The following is a 22796-nucleotide window of genomic DNA, read 5'->3' as shown; positions in this document are numbered from 1 at the left end:
TTCAGTCCTGTGTTGACCGAGACACTGATGTGATCAAAGTCTAGATACCAGTTTCATCAAAGCATTTAGCTGCAGTCCTAAGGTGGGAACTTTAGCCTTGCAGGAGACAGTTTCAGTGTCCTTTTGCCATTTTCTGTTGCCTACCTTTGTCGTACCAGCATTTGCTGTTCTGGTAGTTGTTAATCCCTGTTCAAACCTCTGACCCTACGATGCTGCATTTAGAGATCCGTAAGCACCTTGGGCAAACTTGTGACAGAACTGACTTTTAGGTAGTACAAAGTTTGTAGCATTATATTGAGTCCATCATCAGGAGAATTACCTTGAATATTGACAGTCCTACTGTGTCTGTGCAAGAACATTTGATATTTTGTTTCAATAGTGATTCAGAGTACTTGGTCCAACAAATGTTATTTCAAATGATAGGTAATGCAAGATGCTTTGACTGGAGGAGGAGAGCACAGACATCTGCCACTACAGGGAGAGATGAGGAACAAGGGAAGTCTTCCCTTGGCCTGAGCTCAAAGTGGGAGTTGAGTCACAGTTCTATGGACACATCATTGCCTCCTTATATTTGATATAGTTATATTAGTGTTCTGCTGCTCTGCTGCAGCAGAAATTTGCTTTCCATTCATTACCTTGTGGTAATTGTCTGTCTTCTGACTGTTAAAGTTATCAGTCATACTACCTTCTCAATAAACTATAAAGAGGATGTAGGAGTATATGCCATCCCATTTGCTGCCTACAGTGTTTCAAACTCAGAAGTCTTATGAAATCTCTCTTCCCAATATCTTTTTGTCCGGGAATTCCTGGGATTATAAAATGAACCCTTTTGGGGCACGTTTGTCAAATGCCAGTATGGATTTTTTTTCTTAACTTACCATTTTTTATTCAGGGTAGAAAATCTGTCTCCAGTATCTTTTCCATACTTCCACAGCTTGTTGGATCTTTCAGTTTTGCACCTTAGATGAATGTCTTAAGAACAGATTTTAAATAGTAATTAATTAAGACTATATGCTACATAACTAAAATGGTGACAACTGAATTAATCTTATTTTGGCAAGCATGGAAGAAGAATCATCTGTTTATTTTCTTACAAAAATGGCTGAGATGCCATTTCTTGACAATATAACTATGGACCTGCCAATTTTTAACTATAAAGTTTTCTGAAAGAATCCTAAATGCAAGTTACATGTTTGTGAGAAGTTTAAGCTTTAAAAAGTGTTTTGTCTGAGCGTCACCTAGTGCTTTGATTCCTCTTGTTCTTAATAATTCAAATCTTTATATATATATATATAAAAAAATGTATAAATATATAAGTATATCTCAGCAGTGTGGGCTGTTCTTGATTAATGTTGTGGTTGTCCTGCATTACCTCTTAGGTATGCCTTTCAACAATCCTGTGTTAGCTATTCAATAGCTTTTCGGAAAATAATAAAATTATAAATTGTAGAAAAGGTTCACCACCCCTCAAAACTGGAAACGTTCTAGAATCAGGCAGATTTTGGGGATGAAATATGAAATAGGTCTTGGTCATCTAGTTACTATATTTGTATTCTGCAGTATGAAGTATTACAATAATAAGCTAGCTCTGCACAAAAAGCACGTATGCACATCAGGTCTTATGGCAGTCTTCTCTGTTGTTATCATTCTCCTAGTTATAGAAATCACTATATGAAGAATGTATTTATCTTTTGAATACACCTAAAATAGGAAGGGCCTAAAGATGTAGAGTAAACTAAAGTAAAACTTCTGATTTAAACCCATTTCCATCTGCCACCCTTGAAAACACTTGATTTCTGGCAAACAGGGTTTGTCTGTGACTTGTTACCTTGCACTGTACTTTATACAAGAGAAGTAAAGCTGTCTTCAATGATAGTGGATAGAGGTATTGTTCCTGTTTTGGATGCACCCTGATAGTTCTGATAGCTTTAAAAATGGAAAAGCGAGATCGATGTTTTTGTGGCATCAAGCTGTAGACATATTCAGCTGTCACATTCAGCAGAATCTGCAGCTGTCAATGTAAGTAGCAATAAGTTCGCAATATAGAATTGATGTGTACATGGAGCATGGGGACCAGAGCTCTATCTGAAGGAAAAGATGGTTTTATTGCAAGCTGTAGTCAGGAGGCAGCATTCAGGCTGTGATCAGCCAGGCTTAATGACATTAGCAGGGTTTTAAGCCCTTTACAAAAAGAGCAGTTTGTGCCATGAAGTATTTGTTTCTTCAGAACCTGCATTTCCACCTTTGCGGCCATGATGGATTTGAAACAGCAGGTACAAAGTAGTAGGTGTGGTTCATCTTAAAGAAATTCTGGCTGCATTAAGTGTCCTCATATGTTTGTGTTGTAGTATCTGCCAAAGCTATTCATTTTCCTTAGAAAAACTTAGCTGTTTGATTAATTGCCTCTCCAGCTTGGACTTCATATTCAATGAAAGAAGGATAGGATCCAGCTTTAGGTGGCTGTGTGGGGTTAGTTGTAGTAAAAGTATTAATAAAAACTTGTCACTAAAGTTAGTTGGTATGTCTTTTGAAATACACGGGGAGCAGATACATTAAATCATAAGGGCAATTGCAACTGCTTGTCTGCAAAGAACTTGAGTGTAAATCAAAATCCCTCTGCAGTGTTCTCCTCCAAAAAGAGGTTCAGTAATGACAGAAATTTGCTTTTTTGGTCTCGTTTGCACTTCTTTGTCTCATCAGGGTACCTTCAAGTTTTCCCTTGCTCAGTACCATTACAGATTTATTTTGATTATCTAAGAAAATGCAGGAGAACAGTGGTAGTTGCACTTTCATAGTCATTCTTCAGCACCCGTTACGGACAGAAGTAGGTTGTTTCATCTTCAACGGGCTTAGCAGTGGGAGTGCTTCTCTGGGTTTTATGGCAAAGTTATAGAAACTTTCCTCAGTTATATCAGTAGGAGGACTTGGCTTCTGCTTGTAAATTGAAATCAAGGTGACTATAAATATGTTATCTGTCCCAGATAATAAACTGTATCCCATGCCCACTAGGATAAATGGCTTTTTTGGAGTTGATGACTTTTTCTAGGCTTTTTTGGAGTTGATGGCTATTACAGCAAGCACATTTCTTTCAACAGCTGTTTTGCCCTGTCTGAAATTTCTCTGTAAGCAATACCAATCCTATTACTAAAACATTATTTTTATGAAATGGCTGCATTAATAGAAATGTTCCAAACTATGTCAGTAGGATAGAGAAGCCGTATACAATTAGTATCCTAACAACAGCTTTATTACTATGATCTACACGTTCTATCAGGATGATAAAAGTTCCCTGTGTAATTACAGTTCCTTAATGTTGCATCTGCAACATAGTGATTCCACAGTAATAGAGTTTCTGTTGTAGTAATTCCATTATTAGAGGAAAATCTGCTGTGAGGAGAAGGGGAGAGAGAGAGAGAAGTTTGCAACATATTTCTTGTGACAGCTGTTGCTGTCCTGTTGCCTTTGCAAGCACCATTACTGGTCCTTGTAAACATGACATGCATATACTCATCTGGCTTCAGTGCTCAGGCTTAAAGTCTCCCTAGCCATCATTCATGAAAATGTTACTGTTTACACCCGAACCTAAGCACACGTGTAATTTAAGCATAAAGTAATCCCTTTGACCTCAAGTTCAACACAGTTTAAGTTCCACATGTACACACTTACTGTTCTGGTTGTGGGACACACAGTCCATCTGAAGAGTGACATTTTATTACTTTCTTTCTGAATGAGTAGAGTTAGATTTTACTAACAAGTAAGTTATTGATTTATATAAAAATAAGGAATGAAAAAGAAGATAGACTGAACTCAAGAACATAAAATACTTAAGAGTATCATAATCTTTAGTGAAGGATTTTTACTTAAAACAGGCATTTGTTTCAATAAGTGTGGTCAAAAATTGGTGAAAAGGGAAGAGCATGCAACGTCTTTATTCACTGCATCACTATTTCTATTTCCTGAAATGGAAAAGATTATGGGGGTCATGTTTTACTAATCCTGCCTTCTTTTTCTGACCTGATGACTGGGATTGTGAACACTGCTGGGAAAATGTCTGAAAAGAATTAGTCCTGACTGTGGTGTTTGGTGGTAGTATCCTACATGAAAGTTTTGACACCCCTCCATGGATTTATTTTTGCAAAGCAACATCATGCAAACTGGTTCGGGGAAGAGGCAGTTTTGGGCACAAATCCCTTGCACTATCATAAATTGAGAGACCATAAATGTTATGATGGATGCTTGAAGGCAGTTTAATGTAGCACTGGAGAAAATAGAAGCCACTACTACTGGAAAAGCTCTAGTTATGACAGAAAATAAATGGTGCTATTACAGGAGATGTACTGACAACAAAATACCTGCTGGCTGGGGAAGAGAAGAGAAGAGCACTGTACAGATACCTACAGGCAATAACCCCTTACCTGAAGTAATGTTTATTTTTAGTTTAAATCTGACATGGATAGTATTTCCTATATGCACTGCTTGATGACATAATCCAATCTAATGGAAGATTTAGGCTTAATTATACTTGCACTTAGGAACTACCCAATCTTTGCCACTGCTCAGATTCATGTCTTAACATTTCACTGTACTACAGGCACTGCACAGGAGAGGGGATGAAGTTAGTTTTTTATGTCTTGACTCTTGATGACCCTGTGAGGGACAGACGAGTTTCATTAGTAAATGATGACAGGACATGTGAAGGATGGTTGATGAAGCCTTCACATCCCTGATGGACTTTGTGGGATGAGGCTTTCTTACACCATGTAGAAAATGCTGCTGCTCAACTGAAGTGTTTCCCAGTCCTCCGGGAGCCTGTAGCATTCATTTTTTGTTGTTGCCAAGCGCTCAGGCACACTGTCTAACATAAACCGTGGTGGAAGAGGTTTAAGCTCACCAGTTTAACCTCACAGCTGAGGCAGCTCAGCACCTGTGTGTGGCTGGTTATAGTTGCGCAGCTAATGAATACTAAGGTGTTGTGCTGCCAGTGCTCAGTCACATTCGATCTTGGATAGCATTCCTAAACAAAATTACATTCATTTTCAAACTACTCAATGAAACATTTCACATCTTTCATCCATCTATCTCTTGCATGGTTTTGTGTGGGAGGAGTTGAGGTAACAGCTACAGAAATGGGTACAGAACATCCTTACAAGTTTTTCTTGAAGTCACCTAGTAAAGAGGCCTTTCTACAGAAGATAAATGAAGGAACATTTTGAGCTTTCAAATTCAATGGAGCTAGTTGCTGCCTGTAAAAATTTTATTTCCCATGGAAGTTGGGTCAGACTCAAAGGGATATGCAGATGTATGATAGACTCCAATGTACAGTGCTGTGCAGTGTTATGAATCAGCCTCATAGGAAGATAGATACAAGAAAATAATGTTGTTGATTTCAAATAAACTGTGTGGCAGTGTGCTACTGTCAGAAGAGTTGTGGGCAACCCGTAAATGGGTTCTTGCTGTACAATGCCAGCGAGTAATTATGAGAATTGACTTGAAACTCTCACACATTACTCTCTAAAATGCATGGCTACATGACCGATTGGAAAAAGATTAATTGTAAAGTACAACTCAGAAAACTCTTTTATTTAAAGTGGGTTGGGTTTTTTTGCACGAAGTCCCAGTAGGACTGTATATTTTTCACGTAACTGTCTCATGGATCAGGCTAGCTGAAGGCTAGTATTGCTGCCCTAATATTTTACTCAGGGTACATTTCACTGCATGTGGATATCTTCATTCCACCAGATGACTGCAGCAGGTAGTAAATACGCTCATGAAGCTGATGCAGCACAAACTTTCATTCATTCTCACACCTGATAGTGTTTGAGAAGGACTTGGGATTCATCATGCTGCAGATGCACAGCCCTCTGTTAGGGCATGCTGTGCGCAGAAGTGTGAGTTAACTGCTTTTCCCGACTTCAGAGCTGACCTACAGGGTCTGCCCCCTGCGAGGACAAGATAAACCACCATCTTCAGTTCTGGACTCATCTGTAGTGACTACCAGCAAGGGCACTAAATGGCATTTAGACTGCGTGAAACCTGACAGATACTGCCATTATAATGAGTTCTAGCTACTGCCAGCCCAGGCCAAATCGGAACTGGTGACCTGCCAGTGAAAAGGCTCTGTATAGCCCATTACCAATTCTGAAATCATTCAGGGCTTTGATAACTCTTGCATTTTTATTGGCAGCTGTCTGGTACTTCCTCCTCAGAGCTGCTGTGTCAGTGATTTAACCTTGAGTATACATTAAAGCCTCCTGGGGATGTCATTATATACAGGATTTGGAATTCAGGATTTGACTGAATCACATCTGATGCTCTCAGATCATTTTCCCTGATGCTCAACAGCTCTTCTTCCCTGCCTCGGCCTTTTCCCTTTTTAGAGGCTCCTGCTTAATGGGTCTTGGGTCAGGATTTCTCTTAATCTCTTGTGCTTTTGTGTTTTCCTACCAGTGTGTGACATACTCCTGTCTTCCAGGTTTTGAATAAACAGTATGGCTTTCTTGCAGTTTCATGCTTTTTGTTTAGGGTAAGAAAGATACACGCAGCAAGCTTACTGAAAAATTCCGACTTTGGGCACAGCTTTTTCGCATGACATTGTGCCTGTGAACTTTCGGTGCAGAAGGATCTGTGTAATAATGAACTTCAGTTTCCTGGATTAGAGTTAAACCAATAGGGAGCAGTGTTCAGTTTTCAAAAATACCCTGCTAAATGGAAACCAAAGCAACTCTTCTTGAATGTGCAGACCTGCAGCTTTAGTGCACATGCCATTCTCAGAGCCTAGCCAAGCAGCAGCATGAGTTTAACTAAACCCCTGGGTCATTTCATTGTTGCTGTTCAAAATTCTGTGTATTATAGTGAGATTTATACCACCCTGGCACAGCTGTTACTTCAGGATGTGTATGAAGCAACCCTTGGTAATTTGAAGAACAAGGAAACAAGCTAGGAAGAAGGTTTGAATAACCAAGACCAAGCATCCTCAGAGCCTTCATATCAACACAGAAGCTGATGGCTGGCTCCTGTAGCAAAAACCTCTCCATTTACCTCTGCTGAATCCGGAGGGGAAGAAAAAGCCTTTCTTCCTGTTCACAAAAATGGAGGAGAGATTGCAGGGAATTTGGAGTGTGAACAGACTTCACCTCTATCACATGTTCATAAGACACAGATTGATGCCAAAAATAGTGGGGCCAAGGATGTTACCCTTTTGAGAAACTGAGTAGCAATGCACTCTGCTTTTTCATATGGACAGCTAATTGTTAGAGTTTGGGAATTTTTTCAGCGTCACTCTTTCATGTTGTAGGAACAGGAAGGTTGAAGAGAAGAAAGGTGTAGAATGTAAAGTTAATAAGCTGTTTTAAAAAACCAAGTCTGGCCTCCACTTGTCCCTCACTGGTGGTTTGCTGAAGCAAGAAGTGCAGGATAGAATCATATACCAGGTGACAGGAGGCTGGGGATGACTTTAGGCTGAATTTTCAGTTTTGGGAATTATCTTCATGCCTTGTGCAGAGTGCTAAGTCACTTAAAGCCCACATTATCTTCTCTGTTCTTTTTGGGAGCGTGTGCTACCTCTTTACGCTCTTTCTTTGTGTAAGGGAGTTGGCTGAAATTACTGCCCAATCTACTTTTCTTAGCTTAATACTTCTGTAATTATTCTTAACTATCTTTTTTTTGCTATCTTTGAGGAATACTGTTGGCACAATCTATGTATTTTCTAGAATTATTTGGAGACTTAAGCTGATTTAAACTAGCAGATAGTTAGAAAGGATTTTTAAATCAAACTACCACTTTTTCTCAATGGAAAACAGCATCAGTTCACTTTTACCAACAGCAGATGGTAGCATTCTTGCGCAAGTTATCTGTTTGCCTTGCAGTGTAAACCAAAGCTTTCTGAACATTATTTTTTGTACGTTCTGAAGCTTCTGGAAGTTTTTTAAAATTGTCTTAGACACAAAATAATTGATCCTCATGAGTACATTTTCAGCGTAAGAACCAAGTGTGCTTCAGCTCTAAGAGACCCTGTTTAATATTTAATAATAAAGAACATGTCCTGTTTGCTGAACATGACAGACAAGGATTTGTTTTTTGCTTCTAGGCAAGGGGTTGGAGAAGAAGGTTTTACTGTGTAGCAGGAAGACTTATTTTATGAACGTCTTCTCTTCAGTGCAGGCAGTTTACTACATGCTAAGATAAAATGCCATCACAGAATTATTACGGGAGTCTGGCTATACCCGTACCGGCTTGGACAAGGGAAATCTGTGTCGGAGCATATATTTAGTGTTTCTTCTTCTTTGCCTTTGAGAAACAGCCACTGCAAGAAGCACACCTAAGGAAAAGGGTCTTTATGCAGGAAAAGACATTCCTCACATTAATCCTCATAGCCAGTCTCTGCCGTGGCTCTGGTGAGTAGCATAGCGCAGTGGACCAGGCTCACAGGGCTGAACAGGGAACGCCGTGCAGAGGTGGTGATCCTGCAGTTTTCTCCGTTGTGGTCCATGCCTGCTTCTCCCCACCCCTCTGCCTTGCATTGTGTGCTTCTCAGCTCTGGCAGAGTCCTGGGCTTAGCAGCATGTACGCACGGTCTGTGCTCAGCATATTTGACATCTTTCTTGTCTGGAAACCCTTTCTAGCCATTCCCTGCTGTGCTGTTGCGCCCCTTATTGCGCATGGGGATGAGGTAGGATTTGTTTATTTTGGTGCAGAAGTACTAGCGGTGACCTCAGCAGCATTAAAGGAAAATCGATTCCCTAGGGCATGGTGTATGAGACAGTCAGATATGCTGATCTCGTGGTATCACCCATGTAAGAGCTGATGAGATCACTGTTATGGCTTTGCACTGAGTGCAAGCCTGATTAAGTCAGAACACGTATTCTGTTCAAGTGCTGGCTGGAGATGAAAGTGAAAGCTTTATGGAGCGTTGGATTGAGTTTTCGGCAGCACCGTGTGCAGTGTGAAGGTGGAGAGGAACAGGCAGAGTCTTATTGTGTCGTAGAGACTGTGTCTGACTGCAAACTTAGCTGTCACTAAATGATTTTCTTTTTTTCCTCAGGACGGTTTTGAACTGTGCTTCTTGAAGAACAACTGGTTTAGGGCATTTTTCTGTAGAATAGCCTAAAATGGGGATATGCCACCTAGTGGAAGTTAAAGCCACTTTGAGGGCTCTTCTTCCTTCTTGCTCCCCCTCACAGGCTCCAAATTAAAGTGTTTACTTCCCAGCACCAGTTTGAGAAGATACAAGCATAAGGGGTCAAGGTTGTTTTCCATGGAGGGGATTTGTTTTATGTATTGCATTTGATCAGATAACTTGTTTACACAGTAGCTTTGCTTACTTGCAGGTAATGCTGATACAGTAACTTGAGTTACTTTTGCAAACCATTACATTTTAACTAAAATGGTGGCATAGCCAGGGTGAGTGATCTTATTTCCCTTTTAAGATAGGAGAATATGGTCTCAAATATTAATTTGTCAATGACTGTCAATGAAAAGCAAAGTGGCTTAGATTCTGAAATGAAAAAAGTTGCATCAAGGATTAACTGGACCCTGCTTTGTGTTTTCAAATGCATATGGTGTCTTGTCTGTTTTCTTCTTGCATAATAAACAACTGATATTCACTCTTAGGAGCACCCCTTACTTGGGCAGCCATTTTTTGTTCTGCACCCCTGCCGGACTAGTGAATTCATGTCTTCAATACTGACCAGTTCACGGAAACATGACAGGTAACAAACACTACTGTGCCTTGCAAGGCTTTATGCAATGCAGATAAAGTAAATCAGCTGGAAAGTGGAAATGGTCAAAATAACTTCCTTGGCCCAGATAGATTAAGATTCTGTATTGTCACCTAAAGGCTGAAAGTTAAAATACATTTGCTGTAGATAAAGTGAAGGCAGAGCCCTCTCTTAAGTTATTTTATGATTGTCAAGTGTGTCTGCAATTCAGAAAAGGTTGGCGTAATATCTTTATGGTGCTTTTTTGTGGTTTTTTTTTTCCCCCTAGACACACAAATTACATTATATTGTGGCTCAGTACTGTAGGCCCAGTTGTGGGTCTAAATCTGCCCCTGAGTTATGCAAAACTAGCACCTGAGCAGAATACAAACGCTGATTGAGTTGAAAGGTAAGAGAAAATGAAATCACCTTTTTTCTCTCCTATACTCCTATGAAATTAAAAAGATCAGATGGGTAACTGGCAAAACCATTATCTTCTCATTTGGAGCTCTTGGTTCCGTTCATTTAGGACTCACCTTTTGATATTTTGCTTACATGGCTGCCTTACTGCTTTACTTACTTTGCAATGAAAATTTGCACTGAGAGAGATGTGCTTGGCATGTTGCTGACACCCTTCAGAAGGTCGCTGATCTCCTGGGATCTTTCTCAGGTGTGTAACAGCATTTTGTGGTGGTCCCTACAGCATATGGTTGGTGGTGTGATCTAGCATAATTCTACTACAGTGATTTTAATTTCATCTCTGTTTTCTGTTTGATGTCACCATTTCAGACCTCTGAGCTGAAGGACAGATGATGGTTAGCTGTAATAAACCTGCTGCAGACTTTCCTAGGGATGAAATCAAACAAAAGAATCCTTCCCGACTGGTGAGCAATGCTGTGTGGAAAGATGACTGTTCATGGCTCTTTCTCTGGCAAGAACTTGCTTAGTTATAGCAGAAGACCTAAGAGTTGGCTGCAGTTGTGACACCAACTCTCAAGCACCACCAAGACCTGAACTCCCTTGTGACTGCATTGACCTCCTGAAGTCACTTATCTCCTACCTCTGTTTTACTGTGGTTGTGGCCTTAGTAAGACTGCACACAAATGCACAAACCTATGGTTCCATGATACAGAGGTGAGATGCTGGGTTTGGATCTGCTAAACTTATCTACTAAAAATCACATCTCTAGAAAATGTGCACCATCTGTGAGGATATGTACAGTAAAATACTTGTAGGATGTGGTTTAAGCTTGTGGCAATCAGTGTACAGGCTGAGACTACTTTGCCTAGGGACCACCTTCTCCACCACAGCCTGTTGCATGGACCACCCTTGTGTTCCATACCACACACAGAATATCCTTATCCCAGGACTGAATATAGTTTTCTGAGACTATTTTGTGTACTTCATGCTTCAGGGAACAAACAGGATCAGGATAGTAGACAGAGTACTTACAGTCTACATCTGACTAAGCACGTACAGTTCTAGAGTTCAAGGTGCCTAATGCTATCGTATGAGAACATCTGGCTTTTCTGTGCTTCACTGCCTCCAAAGGAAGCTTTGCCATACCCTGTGGGAGTTACTGTTGCAGTCAATTAGTACTTCTCATTGTACTAGTGGTTGTTCACAGGTTTAGTCCCTATCCTGCAGCCTTTATGCAAGCCTCTCCTGACAGCTGTTGATTTTTGGGCAAGTAGGAATTGCATGGTAGTGCAGTGAAAACCAGATTAGAAGTAACTTCCATACAAGCAATTTTGGATTCTTTCCCAATCACATTTTGTTTGTAGTATAAAACAGACCACAAGTCCTGAGCAGTTGAGATGGAATTACAGATTTTACTTTATATGTTCAGCAATATGTCACTTGCATACAGAGTCCAATGTATGCCACATCAGAGCTGGAAATGTGAAATGCATTGGTGGGTTTCAGATTCTGGGTTTTCAGATATTTTGATTGGTTGCATATTTTTAACTTGTATCATATGTTATTGGTGGATTGAAATACAGTGCAGTCTTTTAAAATTCCATTGGTGCAGAATTCTTTTGCCAGCCATTTGGAATTAATAATGAAAGCACATAATTTATCTCATTCTGGATCATAACAGCCTGAAAAGCCATTTTTCCATGTAAGATTTATAAAATATGGTCTTCCATTCATGTACCATGCCAGCAGCTACATTGCCTTTTTTAACACTTTTGGTAACATATGCTTGATAATTGCATCCATAGCCCATTTTCAAATTTAAGGGAGACTTACACAGGAGGAAAAATAAAAAAACAGATAACAGCCGTTTTAAGAGCAGTTCATCCCTGCTCTGTGATCTTCATTTGTGATACAGGGAAACAGAGGGGTAAAAGCAATCAGCCCTTCTCAGCTGCCCAGCATTGGTAAGCAGCTCTATGTCAGCTTCTCCTGTGTCTATCCAGCATATTGGCACACACACACACTGTGCTGGCTAGCCCTTCGGACCTTTATTCTTGGTATAACTTAGAACTGGCCTCAGGTACCTTTATTTGAAGCAATGTCTGAATTGGCTCCTGCTGACCTTAGGATCAGGGAAGTGGAAAGGATTGATGGAATTGCTCCCTATGAGCCATCAGCACTGAATGCTGCATCAGCGTATCTGAGGATCAGTTACGCTCATTTTCCCAAAGCATCACAGATATTACTTGGTACTGCACTGAGGGTTGAACATACAGAAGAAATTCCACTTTTAAACAATATAAATAACAGAATGGAATCCTGAATACAGAGTGGATTTGAAGTAACTTATAGCTGAAATACTAGTTTTAGTGTTCTCTTATACTGGACAAGAGCTGTTCCTTGCTAAAGGAGGAGAGAGCCTGGAACAACATTGAGTATTATTTTCAGTACTCAACTGCTCAGCTGCTGCTGTGCAAAATTTATAAGCATCGTTTCATAGCCATTTCTTGGAGACCAGCTCTTCCTGTTTCTGTCTTGGAAGCAGAAACTGCAGTACAACAGTATTATTCATAATGGGATTTGGCCACTTTGGTTTCTTCACTGTAGACAAGAATTCTTACTGCAAGTCTATGAAGTGTCATTGCTCTACTCTGAATGTCAGCATCTCATCCATGTGACACTGTACATTGGATGGTGTAACTTACAGATTGTAATTACAGACAAGAGAATACAAATATGAATTAAGTCTGGGAGAATGTTCTCCAGTCACTTTGTCCACTCTCTCAGCCTTCCATTGCACCTTAATCTTCTCTTCTTTTTTTCAAGAATTGAAGAAAAGTGGAATTTGTATGTAGATAGAAATAAATATTTTTCTTTTACATGGAGGAAGTCTTAACACCCGTTAATTTCTACCTTAATTTATCATTTGTAAACAAAAGCAATTATTATTTGGAGAGGGAACTGCCCACTGTACGAGACTTAAGATTTTCTCTGTCAGAGACTACCCTAGGCACTTGTATAATGGATGCCTGCACAAAGTGGGATATTGCTTTGACAGTCACAGTAATTCCTAGACATCCTCTCCCAGCAATTGTTCTACCTCCTGGATATCTTATAACCATACATTCACTTGGCTGGACACACAAGTTCTTCCCAGTTTCTGAAGGTGTCTCTGTCTTGCTTCCTTCCTGCTGATAACGCCCCTCCAAATTCCTCTTCAGTGCCTTGACCCTGTTCCCACAGTTACTGAGACACGGTGGTGGTAATGGGGAGCAAGAAATGGATAGGCAAGCTGACAGTTACCCTGCCCTGCTACAATTCCTAACACCATAAACAACAGCAACAGAGCAGTGTCATCAGTATCAACAGTTCCCTGAAATTTGTCCAGAATACCACTAGACAGAAATTCCGCTTGGTTAGTACAAATAGACTGAGAAACAAATACAGGATAACATAAATATTTGGGATCAAGGAGAGATATAATCCTGTTTAGATATCTACTTTCTAATGGCGTAAGTGGGAGGTAGGCATCTAATTTCCCATTTACATCTGTGCCTCAATGACTTAGAGGATATTTTATACAGAATGTTTATGTACAAAAATCCTGTTTTATTTCAGAATCAAATTAATTGCAGCACTATTTTGTAATTTTATTTAGTAAATCTATTGAAGGTTCTTAGATCTGAAATTGGGTTTTGGCTACATACATTATCTGAACTCTTGCAGTTTACCAAAAGAAAATTTCCAGTTCCAAACAGTTTTGTAAATTTGCTCAGTTGTTCTATCCTTGCTAATCTGGGAAGACATATTGAGGACCATTGCTTCTGGGGACTTCTTTTTAAGAGAACTGAGTCATACCTGCCCTTGGTTACAAGAATCAGCAAGAAAAATGAATTTTATATGTTGAACTAAGCCAAAAATATGCTTTTCTTTGGAACGCAATTGCTACCTACATAATCCCTCATTTGTGTCAGCATGATCAGGTTAGAATTTAACCCCCATCTGGTCTGCCAGAAGGTTTGTAGTTGGTTGGTTTTGGTTACTACAAGAAACATTCCTTCAGTCAAATTGCATGCTTGTTTTCACAACACTGAACGTTGAGCTAGTTAATTAGAGCTGAATATAATGAACTAATCAATATCAATTCTTGTTGCGACTCCATGAATTTCAGCAAAACTTTCTCAATAACTGGGGTTTTTTTTGCCATTTGCTATGACGATGATTTAAAGAGTTTGTTTGGACATCTATATTTGTGTTGCACAGCATTTCAGTTACAGCACAAACGAAAAACGATTGCTTTTTCCTCTGAACTGTGAAGTTACAATTATTTCCTCCAAAATACTCTCTTCTAGAGAACAGTATATGTATGAATATCTGTGCATATTTTTAGTAACATGTAGGCTTTTAAAAATGTTTCAAAGAGTTTAGAGCATTTCTTAGCAATAAGTTCTTACCATCTAGAATAAAAAAAATGTATACCTGAAGTTCATAGCTGCAAAACTAACCATGTATTGACTGCTCAGGAAGAATTAGGAATGTATCACACCTGTTATCTTTATGTCCTAGATTTTGTTAGACTCTTAAAAAACCCTGCACCACAAGGAAGCTTTCACTTCACCACTTGAGAGCTTGTTGTAACTGTCACCTACTGAAGATGAATTTCAACTCAAGGCGAGAGAGTTCACTGCTGTGTTTGAAAAGAGAATGGGTTTACAGAGCCTCACCTCGAACACTTTCTTTTTTTCCTCAAGCCTGTTTGTTAGAAAACAACATGTTTTCCTGTAGTATTATTTTTCAGTAATGTTGTTAGTACACCACGCTGGGAGAGGTAGCCCTGTCTAAAGGGATTAGGCTGCGTGCTTCTCTGTGCACTGCTGGGTTCAGCAGCCATGCGCTATTAGCCTCCTCAGCAGAGGACAGATGGAGGGAGATACTATTCAGGTGCTTCCTGTCCCCACCTTTGTTGCTGCACAGGATTAGGCTATAGATAGAGAAGAATCCCAGTAAGCAGATTTTCACCAGCAGTCATCTGTATCAACAGAAGCAATCCCTCATGTTGGGTCTGTCTCTTTTGGAATACATCACCTTAAAATGCAGAGGCCAGTCTTAATGATTTTTGCTTCTGCTGAGCAAGTGCCAAGTTGATGCCACTCCACTTTCAGGGGCAGGTAGAACCCACAGCAGGGGAGAAAACAGGCTGGGCATAGGTTGAAAAAGATTGGGCAAACTGTGGAACTGAACTAATCCTTCTTTCCTTTGCACTTGATCCAAATAAAAATCCTGAACTGAATTCTGGTGGATTCCAGCCAGGCCTCACTCTGCCAAGCGCTAGTTGCTTCTCCAGGATTTGTAAGGTTCATTCTCCTGCATCCAGCCGTCAGGTATTGTTAGCTTCATATGTTTAGCTATGTGTTTTTAATATCTGCTAATATGCTTTGCTAATGAAGTAGAAAAATGGACTGCCATATCTATTGCACAAGTTCACATCTTCTCTGATCTCCATGGGTTCCCCTCTGTTATGGTGGATTTGGATTGTATGACACATAACTTCAGTGCCTCTTCATTAGGCTTAAACTCCTTCCAGTAGTGATTTGGTAATGAGGTTTGGTTTGGCTCATCTTCCTTTGATTTCTTTCTACAGTGTCCAGATAACACAAATTATTCCTTGGCACTGACAGAATCCACAGACATAATTGCTGGAAGAATCCTGGTGCCCAAGTGTTGACTAGATGTCATGTGCTAAACATGCTTGTAAAATAATAAAATGCAACTCAAAATGTGCAACTAGCTTTAATAACTTTGAGCTTTACTTGTCCTGCTCCCAGTTCTGTGCATTCGCCTACTCCTGGTAGCTGTTACTGTCCCTTCATCTTAATAGCAGTCTCACTTCTGCTATGTGGCAAGAAGTTTTAAAAAAGGAAGTTAAAACCAAAAAAAAGCGCCCCTAATTCAACCAAACCTGCCAAATGCACACATGCTCGATGGACTAATAAGTACCTCTGTTCTTCTCTTCCATGTTTTCGATGTAACAAGATTTCAGGTGGATTTACTCCATAAGCTCTTGTACTTGTGTGTGGTATTTAGCCACCCTTTAGGTATGCAAAGGCAACAACACAGTAAGTGTCCCATTTTCCTAACAGGAACTGAATCAATAAAAATCTAAATTTCCCATTTTGAAGATTTCCTTTGTTAAAAGTCCACGTAAACAACTTTTTGGCTTACACCTTTTACGGTTCAGCTTTTCCCTTCATTGTACTGATAGCAACATCTAGTGGCAAGATTACCTCATGACAATGCCCTACTTTTGGAAACTGATCTAGCTCCATTTACATCTTCATCTCCTTGACCGCCAGACTGACTTTAGAATCTGAAAAGAATTTGAACTGCGAGGACATCAATAGTTGTCTTCACTGGCTGCAGTAAAATCCTTTTTTTTTTTCCAAAGGAGTATTACTGGCAGCCCTACTAATAATTTTTTCTACGCAGGAAAAGCAAATCAAAATATCAAAACAAACAGTTTGCTGGAATAACAAAAGCAAAGCTGCTAATCTTTTCAGTAGAAGCAATGTATCTCCTGTAGAAATTTAGCTGGAATCCTAACACCAGCCGTTGTGTAGGATAACATTTGCATACATAAGACCATGATTTCTATATTAAACTAGCTGACTGGGATGTGTCTCTTCGATCAGGAACTGCAAGGATCTGCAAGCTATGAGTTGGAGTTCAATGTTCAGGTTTGCTCATCCAGTAGCTTCCAGTCTTACTGTAATTAAGGATCACCTGAAAAAAATTGATGTTCTAGCTGTTTTGCATGTAATTTTGTATCCGATTTCTCTTACATGTGTACCTGCAGTTGGTTTGATGCTTAGTATTAGTAAATAGCTGTACTGATGGTGGCCAATGCTTTCAAATCTGGCTGTCTACTTACATTGTTCTGCTCCTACATGAAGGCTGGATTACAGACTTTGTAGTAGAATATGCAGGCATCTCTACTGTGTGCTACCTCCGATTACTGCTCATCTATTCCAAGTTTCACAGAAGCATTAGACAGAGCTACAGCAGACGTGGTAAGGACCTATCTATCTGGGATTTCTGGGCATACAATAGCATGGTTGAAATTACTGTGTTGCATAAACAGTAGCTTTGATTCAGTGAAGCTGTAAGAAATACTGGGCAGATGTAGGAGATCCTCAAAACCCATCCACATAACATTTTGGGTGAAAAGAGAACATATCCAGAACATGCATATGGTTGCATGGAAGAAAAAAATTACTAGCAGTTAACCCTCCACTAGCCAAGAAAACAGAAGGGCTAGGAAACCAGAAAGCATAGTGAAAATAAAAATGACAGTGGGGTACCCCTGGGAGGCGTGGGGATAGCTGATGGCACGGTCCACCCAGCCTCTTCACTTACGCTCCCAAGTGCTAGCAGAGTGAAGCCTGCTACAGGTTCAGTGTATTTATGCCATATCCAAGATTAGTCAAGGAGTTAAGGCCTCAATTTAATTAAGTCAGGTTCCAGCAGAGGGAGTCTTAATTCAGGAATTGCAGACAACAGGTTTTCCAGAGTTCCCCCATAAAGCTGGGAAAGGGCTGCAGCGAAAGCTGTTTTCGTTACGACTGCGGCTACTGCATTTACAAGGATAAGGGAAACCCAAGTTCAATGTTGCTTCTGCGCCCCAACAAGGATCTGAATGCAAATCTCACAAATTCCCAGATGACTAAGCTACTAAATACCCACTAATAAGGATTCTCAATCTGTTCTTAAATTTTACTCCATTTTCATATAAATTAATGAATACTAACTGAAGGGAGAGCCTTTTGGTTGAACATACAGAGAAATTGTGATTATAATAAGGCAATTGTTTTCACTCTAATTCAGCCAAAAAAGTATTTTGAGGTTTTATTGCATAAAATAGCTCTAAGATGAAAGAAAGAACCCAGTGCTCCACTATAAGCTTTGTGCAAAATGTACTTTCAAGGGGCCAAATTCAAGATAAAATATATGAGTGCAAGTATCAACAGAACAGAAGATCTGGCAATGATTTAAGGGCTGATACAGAGGGACATGGTGGCTTCTTGGTTGGTGTTCTATTCTATAATTCTGTATTAGTTCTGGCATCCACATTTTAAAGTGCTATTGAAAAACTGGACAACACAGAGAGAAAAATGGTTGAAGATATGAACAGATGAAATACTTAAGGTTTTTCCAATAGCCTAATTATGGTGCAGATATCTTGGAAAAGTAAAAAAAAAAAAAAAAAAGCAACTGTTTTTTTAATCTAGCAAAGAAAGCCAAAAAGCTTTACTCAAAGATATGTTCAAGTCAGTACACAGCAGTTAAATGAAAACAGCTGGAATGCACTAAAAGAAATGAGTGTCTTCAAATCAGGCAGACTTCCCCAAGTCCAGCTAGTTAAGGCTTAGTTTACACTTAACATGAAAGCAGCAGGGTGAAGTTCTATAGGCTGAGCAGGACAGAGATGAGATTAGGTAAAATAAATGGTTTAATAATCCCTTCAGGACCTAAACCTGATGAATTGTGTGTCAGGTGCCATTGCCTGTATATACACTAGAAACTAGCACTGCTGTTATCATTGAAGACCATGAATAAATACCATTTTCAACATTTACAGTGACCTTTTTTGATTTGAGGAAGGCTGTTCTCCAAAATAAGCATTGAAATTAATACAGTTTCTCCTCCAACTTGCTTGACGGGATGTTTTGATTCCTGATGAATTTAATAGTCTCAGAGAAACATTAAGAGTTTTTTTGGCCAGACCTAGTACTAAGAAATTTCATTTCAGTTCCTGTGGGAAGAGTTTTATGACTGACATGATGACTGAAGATAAAATTCCAGCTACACTAGACAGCACTCTGTCCCTTCTAAAAAAGACTGAGTCTGTATTTAAGTTCTGGATTGTGTCATATTTATTGCAGTTAATACAAACATCTCTCAAACAGTATCAATGCTCAGCCACTGAACAGATAGGCAAAAACATGGGAGTAATGTATAATACTTCAAGCTTTGAAAAAAAACACCAACAAACCACCCAACAAACTAGCCACCTTTACATACGTATGACAGTTTTAACTATGTAGTATCCAAAGAAAAATGTTATCCTGTGCTCCTGAAAAGCAGTTGATCTTTCTTTGTACAGTGGTATTTTGCAAAACTGGAATTACCGCCTTGAAAATAAAATATTGAATGACTAGCAAAAGGTCATAGAAGATCTAACAGAGATACAAGATCTAACCTTGCTGTCTGACAAATATTTTTATTGTTAAGACTTAAGTTCCCTCTGCAAGTGCTGCACTAACATCCAGTACCCTTACTGACAGAGAAAAACAAGGAAACCTAACTTTACTGCAAGATGTAGCAGTAAGCTTGTTATTCCCCCAACCACTTCCACTGCAGAAGGCACCCCTAATGGTAACACTGATTCGTGATGATGCAGCCCCCTTAAGATCATTAAGGCTGTGACAGCAAAGCAATAGTTAGCCCACTTGCACTTTTGGTGCACATAGCACGCGTCAGCACTGTACTGGAGCACATGTGCCAGCCTGACACAGTGCTGCTCTTCTCCATGCTCTTAACAGCACTCCAGCCCTTGTAAACTACGTAGGTAACAGAGCAAACGCTGGAAAGAAACCTCTCCCTTCTCCTGCAACACAGCCTACTTCCTTAGGTCAGAGCCCCAGTTAGCTCAGCGTTAGTGTCATACTTGGACCCAAGCTTCAAAGTCTTTATGGTTCTGCACAAGTGGCAGCGCAGCAGTGCAGAAATTGTTTCATGGGGCCCTCTTCATGACAGCTTTCGGGAAGAAAGGTTTATGAGGGGACAAAGGCCTCATAGGGATCTATCAGTCCATCTTGACAACAGGACAGTCACCGTTCTAGTTACTAAGCTGAAGAAGCCTTCATGAAGGCACACTGGGAATCAGGGATGGTCCGCAAAGCACTAAAACACCCCTTCATTCTATGATGTAAGTCCCTGAAGTTCCCAGCGGACAGCTGCGTTGCTCCACACAACACAAAGGTGAATTTGGAAGTAAAAAGTGCTTTTTTTCAAGCTCACCTGCTAGCTATAAAGATGCTCTCTCTTCTGTCATTCAACACCAAACCATTTCTTACAGGAGGAAAAGCCAGCTGCCAACAACAAAAAAGACAGTACACGCCCATGTCTGAACTATGTCACTTGCAGATAAACATTAAAAAATCGTAAGCCTTAAATAACAAGCAGAGAAGTTTTTCCAATCAAAAATTTTATTGATATTCTTGGCAAACTGGTCTAAATTTATGATCTTGGTCTCTCCTTCTTGCCCTTGTACAAGGCCAAAAGAGAAACATTGGCTACTTTGACAACCTTGAAGCGAACTCCAGGAATGTCACCAACAGCGTGACCCTTCCGACCAAAACCAGCAACCAGAACTTCGTCGTTTTCCTGCAATGAAAGATCATATAGTTACAGAGCTATCAATATTAAACCAGTACATACTTCTGAAATGGCTAACATTAAATCTGAGCCATACCCTAGGCTAAGGAACGGGTGGAAATACTGAAGGCTATTGATAGATATACATGAATAAGGGCCTACTGCCCCCTTCAGTGTTTTGGAAACATAAGCCGAGATGTCATTTAGCTTACAGTAAGAGCATAGCTGCTAAGAAGCAGAAAGTACAAAAACATCTCAATTTTTCATCTGCCTCTGCAGTTACAGCTTTAAGATACATGTGGTGCAGGATGCCACGAACCCTTGTCTAACCATCCCCTAAATCTGTTGGTTATGTGGGTTTTTTTCACTGTGACATACGTTTTATAGACCGACTTCTTGAAAATTACCTCAATGAAGTTCAGGCAACCGTCATTGGGAACAAAAGCTGTTATTTTTTTGCCATTCTTGATCAGCTGGACTCTAACACACTTCCTGATGGCAGAGTTGGGCTGTTTAGCTTCTACGCCACTAAAATGGAAGCACATGGAAATAGATTAGCAAAAACCAGTTTCATGAACTAGCAGATAACTCATTACACCACCACAGATTACTGTATTCTTTTGTACTAAGTGCAAGTTTTATCTGTACTTCAAAACCAAGACCTGTTAGTTATCTATTTAGAACTACTCAATATATAGAAGCCCAATTGATAAGCTAGAGTAAAAAAATAAAATTAATCACCTACAGACACATACTAATTCAGTAAATAAAAATCTGGAGAGGAAATAAAAAAACCCCAACCAACCAACCAAAAAAGAACCACCTTAGACCACTGGCAGTGTCCCAAGCTTATAATTAGGAAAGAAAATTTAAAAAAAGACGACAAGTAGATGGGATCTTTGAAACAAGGCACACACACAAACAGACACACAGACTCCATGCCACCCCACCCCGGAATCCTAAACTAAGTGGTTATTTTTATTCTTTTGCTTCTCAATAAGCAGAATTTTTAAAGTGACACGTGTATGAGGAAAAAAAACCACCTTTCAGCACTGCCGCTTGGAAAACCCAACCGTTTTCAATCTAGCACCCAGAAGCTAGCAGAAACGTGGCACGTTACGGGCAGCAAGCCCTCTCACGCAGTCAGAAAACAAAACAGCTCAGCCGTGCTTCTTTCTGGAGGTCCCTCTCCAAGGCCTCATCCTCCGGCTGGCTTTCCAGGGCAGCCGCCCGCCCCAGGCCGCGCACCGGCCGGCGCCAGGCGCAGCGGGGCCGCCCCCCCACCCCCCCGGCCGGTCGCCGGCGCAGCTCTACCCACACTTTCTCCAGGACGATCCCCTTGGCGTGCGAGGCGCCGCCGAAGGGGTTGGCCTTCAGCGCCGTGCCCAGGTGGGCCTTCTTGTACTGCTTGTCGTGCCACTTCTGGTCGCGGCGATGGCTGCGGAGCTTCCGGGCGGTGCGGAGGCCTCGGCACTTCCCTGCGGAACAGAGCCGGAGAGGGATGAGGAGGGCCGCTCCCGCCGCCGTACACCCCTCCCCGGGCCCCGGAGGGGGGGCCCAGCGGCGTGCGGCCACCCCCGCCTTACGTGGGGAGGGGGCGCAGCCGGGCCCGGCCGCGTCGCTCCCGAGTGGGTAATGGCGGCGGCGCTACCGCCCATGCGGGCGGCGTGAGGGCCCAGAGCCGGCGGCGCTGGAAAGGTAGAGCGCTATGGACCCCGCCGCGGTGCCCCCGCCGCCTCGCCTCGCCTGGCGTGGTGTGGCCTCACCCCACCCCACCCCACGCAGCCCGCCCGGGCCCACGCGGTTGCGGCCGCGGCGCTCACCCATCCTGCCGCCGCGGCTGCCGAGCGCGAAAGAAGGAAGGAGGCCCGCTCCGCGCCGCCTAGCTGCGCCCGCGAGGCCCCGCGGCGGGCTGCCCGCCCCGCGCCTGACTGAAACTCCCGCCCGGCAGCGGCTGGGGCGACCCGGCGCGGCCCGGCCCGTTGCCGCCGGGTCCGGAGGAGCGGAGGGCGGGAGTTGGGCTCCGTCAGCGGGCAGCGGCGGCGAGGCGCCCCTGGTTTTACCTTGTTTTAATGCGGTTTCTCCGGGAGTTAGCGACCCCGCTAGGGAGGGGGGCAGGCCGGCAGGGAGTGCGGCCGCCCCCCCGAGGTGAGGCAGCGGAAGGGCCCTTCAGCTTCTCTGAGGAAAGGAGGGAGGGCGAGGTGCGAAGGGCGGCGGGGGGCAGGTGTGGAGCGGTGGTGAAAGCGA

General features: G+C 41.5%; 2 protein-coding genes across 2 annotated transcripts in view; one reads left to right on the top strand and one right to left on the bottom strand.

The window, feature by feature from the left end:
* The window catches only part of ATG10 (autophagy related 10), a 79932-nt gene extending 68230 nt beyond the window's left edge, over positions 1–11702 (top strand). The window contains exons 6-8 of the mRNA XM_049796421.1: positions 9610–9707; positions 9985–10104; positions 10485–11702. Of these exons, the coding sequence (XP_049652378.1) occupies positions 9610–9707; positions 9985–10096 (210 nt within the window). The 3' untranslated portion in view covers positions 10097–10104; positions 10485–11702. The remainder of the gene's footprint in view (positions 1–9609; positions 9708–9984; positions 10105–10484) is intronic.
* Positions 11703–20362: 8660 nt separating this feature from the next.
* Positions 20363–22453, bottom strand: RPS23 (ribosomal protein S23). The gene is made up of 4 exons (XM_049796422.1): positions 22373–22453; positions 21868–22027; positions 20957–21077; positions 20363–20558 (listed from the first exon to the last, which is right to left on the bottom strand). The coding sequence occupies exons 1-4, from the start codon at positions 22374–22376 to the stop codon at positions 20412–20414; spliced, it is 432 nt and encodes a 143-aa protein (XP_049652379.1). The 5' UTR covers positions 22377–22453; the 3' UTR covers positions 20363–20411.
* Positions 22454–22796: the final 343 nt, after the last annotated feature.

This window comes from Accipiter gentilis, chromosome Z (assembly GCF_929443795.1).
Source record: "Accipiter gentilis chromosome Z, bAccGen1.1, whole genome shotgun sequence".
Taxonomy (NCBI): domain Eukaryota; kingdom Metazoa; phylum Chordata; class Aves; order Accipitriformes; family Accipitridae; genus Astur; species Astur gentilis.
The sequence above is the reverse complement of the archived record's forward strand: the minus strand, read 5'-3'. Positions and strand labels throughout refer to the sequence as shown.